General features: G+C 58.5%; 1 protein-coding gene across 2 annotated transcripts; it reads left to right on the top strand.

Moving 5' to 3' along the window:
* Positions 1-810: 810 nt before the first annotated feature.
* SMPD1 (sphingomyelin phosphodiesterase 1) lies at positions 811-5265 on the top strand. 2 transcript variants are annotated; one of them, XM_088843122.1, is made up of 6 exons: positions 811-1278; positions 2168-2940; positions 3475-3646; positions 3919-3995; positions 4198-4343; positions 4476-4664. In XM_088843122.1, exons 1-6 carry the CDS (start codon positions 979-981, stop codon positions 4514-4516), a joined length of 1509 nt encoding a protein of 502 aa, XP_088699248.1. In that variant the 5' UTR covers positions 811-978; the 3' UTR covers positions 4517-4664. The 2 variants fall into 2 exon arrangements, with proteins under 2 accessions (XP_088699248.1, XP_055279476.2); XM_055423501.2 differs by having other exon boundaries at positions 814-1278; positions 4496-5265.
* Positions 5266-5397: the final 132 nt, after the last annotated feature.

Genomic DNA, 5397 nt, shown 5'->3' with positions numbered 1-5397 from the left:
GTTGTTGTTAGAACTGAGGATTAGTCATTATAAAATGCCTGTTTCGGTGCCTGGGACATCCTATAGCACTCGGTAAATGATAGCTTTCACTATCAAGGATATAGGAAGGTGGAAGACCCAAGTTCTAATTCATGTTCCTGGCTGTATAGTCTTTAATCTGTTCTTAGCCACAGGTTGTCGTGTCTTTCTGAGCTACTTCATTTAGTATAATAATCTCTAGATGCATCCATGTTACTGAAAATGAGTCGGACACGACTGAGCTGCTGAACTCAACTCAACTAGCCACTTTACCAGCTCTGAGCCTCCCTTTCCTCAAACATATAATGAAGACACGGGTAAGCCTAGGGTCCCTTCACTTAGAGAAGTCTGAGATACAGCGACTAAAGACAGGGCGACACACGGGTGCAGGGACCAGTGGCAGAACACAGGAAATTGAGGATTGGCACCTTCTGCGCGGGGAGATAACAGACACAGTGTAAGCATCCCGGCCTCGCTGTGCTCCCCGCCACCAACAACAGCTCTTGCCCACTCCGCTTCGAGTTTAAAGCCCGGTGGGCCTGGCAGTTAGCTATTCCAGGAATTTGAGACAGAGGAGTTGCCTAAGGGGCCTCGGAGGAGCCTCTCACCAGCCACACTAGGTGGGCTCCAGCAAGGGCGGGGCAGCGACAGCCGCCTCCCGCCGCAGTCCAGGCCGGGGTGGGATCGCGGGCGGGAGCCTGGGCAGGTCCCGGGCGCGCCCCGCCCACTCCGCGTCCACTCCGCCTCCCGAGCTGCGCCCTGGCTTCCAGCCACCGCGATCAGCTGCTGCGGAACCCAGAAAGAGGAAGGGGCGGAGCTGCCTTGTGGCTTTTCTCCGAGCAGTCAGCCGACTGCGCGGGGGGTCATCGGTGTCCCTGGCACCGCCTGGGATCCCGAGAGCCTACGGGGCCTACACCAGCCGGGGCCGGGCAGAACCAGCCTGGTCCAGGAAGCCGGGCGATGCCCCGCCTTGGAGTGTCTCCCGGCCAGGGCCGCCCCAGGTCGGGCCGGGAGCAGGCATCGGACAGGTCCTTGGGGGCCCCCTGTCTGAGGCTCCTGTGGTTGGGCTTGGCGCTGGCCCTGGCACTGCCCGACTCCCTGGTCCTCTGGTCCCCTGCGGAGGCCCACCCTCTTCCTGCCCAAGGCCATCCCGCCAAGTTCATTCGTATAGCGCCCCAGCTCCAGGAGACCTTTGGCTGGTGGAACCTCACCTGCCCAACCTGCAAAGGACTGTTCACCGCCATCGACTTCGGGCTGAGGGTGAGCGCTACAGGGGCTGCTGGGAGACAGGCCAGAAAGGTGCAGCTGAGGGTAGGGGCTGGGGCTAAGGCCGGTGCTCTGGGGTTTCCAAGAGCATCCCTGATGGAGAGGCTGTCTTCCACAAGACTTTGCTTTGAATTTGCCTTTCTTTGGCTGCACACCACCACCACCTCCACTGTGACCTTGTGAAGTAAGGAAACAGTGCAAGTTTAATGCTGGGCACTGTGCTAGCCCTTTTATACGGTTAAATGTAGCCTGCTAGGTGGTTTCATTACTGTTATCTCTGCTTTACAAATGAATAGAGGCCCCAGAGCTGAAGTCACTTGTAGGAGGGCCAGCAGCTGGTGAGGGTGGGACTCCCAGCTTGGTGTGCCTGACTGAATCCCCTCCACCTTACACCCAGCACCACTATGCCTAGGGCTAGCTACTACCCAAAAGGGAACCTGAATTAAGGAATATCCAGAGATGTGGGACTAGTTGGGTCTGGGCTGCCCTCATTGGGTTGTGATGAGCGCTGGTTGGGGGTGGGGGGGGAGGGTTTCCTCGGGGAATCAAGGCCCTATCCTCATGTGTGTCCCCAAATCCTGGTCAGTCTGTCATTCTGCCCAGTCCAAATTTCAGGGCACTCAGCAGACAGTGTCTGAGAAAGTCAGCTGGGCCAGCAAAGGCCTGAACTGCCACTGAGCTTAAAAGGAAGTACTGGCCTGGTGCTGCTTGAGTCACGGAGCAATGTCTGTGGGAGACAGGTGTGAACTGATGTCTCTTCACCATGGTGGAGTCTATTCCAGCCCCACTGTGGGTATGGAAGCCCAAATGGTCTTTCATATCCAGGGTGGCCTGGTCCCTGAGCTCTGTCTCTGACTCCTCACCACTGGCTTTCCCATGGCAGAATCAGGCCAGTGTGGCCTGGGTGGGCTCCGTGGCCATCAAGCTGTGCATGCTGCTGAAGATCGCGCCGCCTGCCGTGTGCCAGTCAGCTGTCCAGCTCTTCGAGGACGACGTGGTGGAGGTGTGGACACGCTCAGTGCTGAGCCCGTCGGAGGCCTGTGGTCTGCTGCTGGGCTCTTCCTGTGGGCACTGGGACATCTTCTCCTCTTGGAACATCTCTCTGCCGTCCGTGCCAAAGCCGCCGCCCCAGCCGCCCAAGCCCCCAGCCCCAGGCTCCCCTGTCAGCCGCGTCCTCTTCCTCACTGACCTGCACTGGGATCACGACTACCTGGAGGGCACAGACCCCAACTGTGAGAACCCACTGTGTTGCCGCCAGGATTCTGGCCCGCCACCTGCCTCCCAGCCCGGTGCTGGGTACTGGGGCGAGTATAGCAAGTGTGACCTGCCCCTGCGAACCCTGGAGAGCCTGTTGAGTGGGCTGGGCCCTGCCGGCCCTTTTGATATGGTGTACTGGACGGGAGACATCCCTGCTCACAACATCTGGCAGCAGTCTCGTCAGGACCAGCTGCGGGCGCTGACCACCATCACAGCCCTTGTGAAGAAGTTCTTGGGGCCCGTGCCAGTGTACCCTGCCGTGGGCAACCACGAGAGCACGCCCGTCAACGGCTTCCCTCCCCCCTTCATAAAGGGCAACCAGTCTTCCCACTGGCTCTATGAGGCCATGGCCAAGGCGTGGGAGCCCTGGCTGCCGGCTGAAGCCCTTCGCACCCTCAGGTATTTGAGACCCACGGAAAGCCAGGGAGGGAGGAGAAAGGTGGATGAAAGCGAAGGAGTGGGGGACTGGCATCACACGTGAGGGCTCTGCCTGCGCCCTCAGCTTGCTTCACTTGCCTCCCAGTCTGACCCCACTTTCCATTTCCACCCTTACCTCCAGGCACCCTCCTTCACAGGGCTAGCGGCACTGTGTTTGCTCATGTTGGTCCTCTCTAAGGTGCCTTTCCCCTTTAACATCCCCATTTTTCCAGCTCACCTAGGTAGGCCCGGGCCCTCTTCTCTCCGGACGACCTTCGCTTCCCGTTCTAGCCCACTTTCTCCCTCCTCTGAGCTCCTAGAGCCTCTAGTCCTCTGAGCCACTCGCCCGTCCCATGGGCCCTCTAGTCAGTGCTGTCTGACCTTCAGCCAGAATGTGAGCATGAGGGTAGGGATCATCCTGGGTGCCGTTTTCCTTCACACAGTTTCCTTGCACAGGACTAGGCACATAGGGCCAAGACCATGAATGCATGCTGACCCGTGTTCACTTTGTTTCAGAATTGGGGGCTTCTATGCCCTTTCCCCACGCCCTGGCCTCCGCCTCATCTCTCTCAACATGAATTTTTGTTCCCGTGAGAACTTCTGGCTCTTGATCAACTCCACAGATCCTGCTGGACAGCTCCAGTGGCTGGTGGGGGAGCTTCAGGCTGCTGAAGACCGGGGAGAGAAAGTGAGAGGGTGGTGGGAACCCGGCAGGTGGGCAGGTGCCAGGGGTGGGAGGGACGAGCAGGCCCTTCCCGAGCAGTCAGCTGTCTGGCGCTGGGGCACTTGGAGGCAGAGAAGCTCTATTTGCTCAACTGTCACCCTTAGAAAGTCCTTTCACTTGCTCCCCTTCTCTGGCCAGGAATGCCAGCCCTTGTTGGAGGCATGAACACCTGCTGTCCTGGCTAGTGCTGCCTGGACCCCTCTTCTCCTGAAAACCTTCCGTAACCCTCCCCACAGGTGCATATAATTGGCCACATTCCCCCAGGGCACTGCCTGAAGAGCTGGAGCTGGAATTATTACAGAATTGTGGAAAGGTAGGAGGGAGACGTGTTACAGGCCTGAGTGGTTTTCAAGAGTCTAAAGGTCAGAAATTCCCTCAGGCATCTCACCATCCCCCACTGTCCCGTGGGGTGTCCATCCTTGAAATGGATGGACAAAGAAAGCACCCTCTCCTCCTCAGATCGTCTTCTCCCCCTCACTAGAATCTTCTGAATGTGATTCGTGTCTTCTGGCCAGGTATGAGAACACCTTGGCTGGTCAGTTCTTTGGTCACACCCACGTGGATGAGTTTGAGGTCTTCTATGACGAAGAGACCCTCAGCCGGCCGCTGTCTGTAGCCTTCCTGGCGCCCAGTGCAACCACCTACATCAGCCTTAATCCTGGTGAGTGAGGCTTAAGCAAACTGTAGGGATGAAGGAGGTGGTTGAGAGAGAGGAAGGCGAGCTGGAGCCAGGGCCACCCAGGGGATAAGCTGCGCCTCCCTGCTGGAGTGGCCTTGCCCTCTCTGTGTCCAGTCAGCCCTCCCTCCTTGCAGGGTACCGCGTCTACCAAATAGATGGCAACTACTCCGGGAGCTCTCACGTGGTTCTGGACCATGAGACCTACATCCTGAACCTGACGGAGGCGAACAAGCCCGGAGCCACGCCGCACTGGCACCTCCTCTATAGGGCTCGGGAAACCTATGGGCTGCCCAACATGCTGCCCACCGCCTGGCACGACCTGGTGTACCGCATGCGGAGGGACACACAGCTCTTCCAGACCTTCTGGTTTCTCTACCATAAGGGCCACCCGCCTTCAGAGCCCTGCGGCACACCCTGCCGCCTGGCTACCTTGTGCGCCCAGCTCTCCGCCCGCTCAGACAGCCCTGCTCTGTGTCGCCACCTGGTGCCAGATGCAAGCCTCCCCAATGTCCAGAGCCTGTGGTCAAGGCCACTGTTGTGCTAACACCCCTGGGGCCCAGAAGTGGGAAAGTGCTTGTTGTAGGAAAGGAGTGAAAACCCCCAGAGGGCCACTGTGAGGAGAAGAACGTCTGGTGGAAGGGCCCATCTCTGGGCCCAAGCACACCTCGAAAACAAGACCTCCTTTCCTGGAGCTGGTTTAGCAAAATAAGGGAGGGGGGTTGGCTGCTCTGAGGCTGCTGTCCTTTTGTGGCCATGGAGCAGAGGTCTAAGTTGGCACTGACCTGGGCAGACCGGACAGAAGTTGTCGCCCCAGGCCTGTGCTGGTCAGCCAGGAACCCTGTACTGCTGCTGCTGCTGCCTGGTTGCCAGGCTGTTCAAATAAATACAAGGGACTTGGACTCGAGACCCTGCTGTGACTGTCCCAGTTTCTTTCTTTGAGGCAGGGAGGGCAAGGGGGCCCCAGGAACAAGATCCTAACGGAAGGAGGAGGGTTCTTGGAGTGATGGTGTGTTGCGGGCACAGGAAAGCACACAGC

The sequence above is a fragment of the Moschus berezovskii genome, chromosome 14 (genome assembly GCF_049115385.1).
Source record: "Moschus berezovskii isolate FMDL1 chromosome 14, NW_MosBer_1.0, whole genome shotgun sequence".
Lineage (NCBI taxonomy): Eukaryota > Metazoa > Chordata > Mammalia > Artiodactyla > Moschidae > Moschus > Moschus berezovskii.
Note: the sequence above shows the minus strand (reverse complement) of the source record. Positions and strands in the feature narration are given on the sequence as shown.

Excerpts from the sequence above, each read along its gene's own strand:
- SMPD1 (XM_055423501.2), top strand. The coding sequence starts at position 979 with ATGCCCCGCCTTGGAGTGTCTCCCGGCCAGGGCCGCCCCAGGTCGGGC. Across the intron at positions 1,279-2,167 it reads CCATCGACTTCGGGCTGAGG|AATCAGGCCAGTGTGGCCTG; the intron begins GTGAGCGCTACA and ends TTCCCATGGCAG. Across the intron at positions 2,941-3,474 it reads GAAGCCCTTCGCACCCTCAG|AATTGGGGGCTTCTATGCCC; the intron begins GTATTTGAGACC and ends ACTTTGTTTCAG.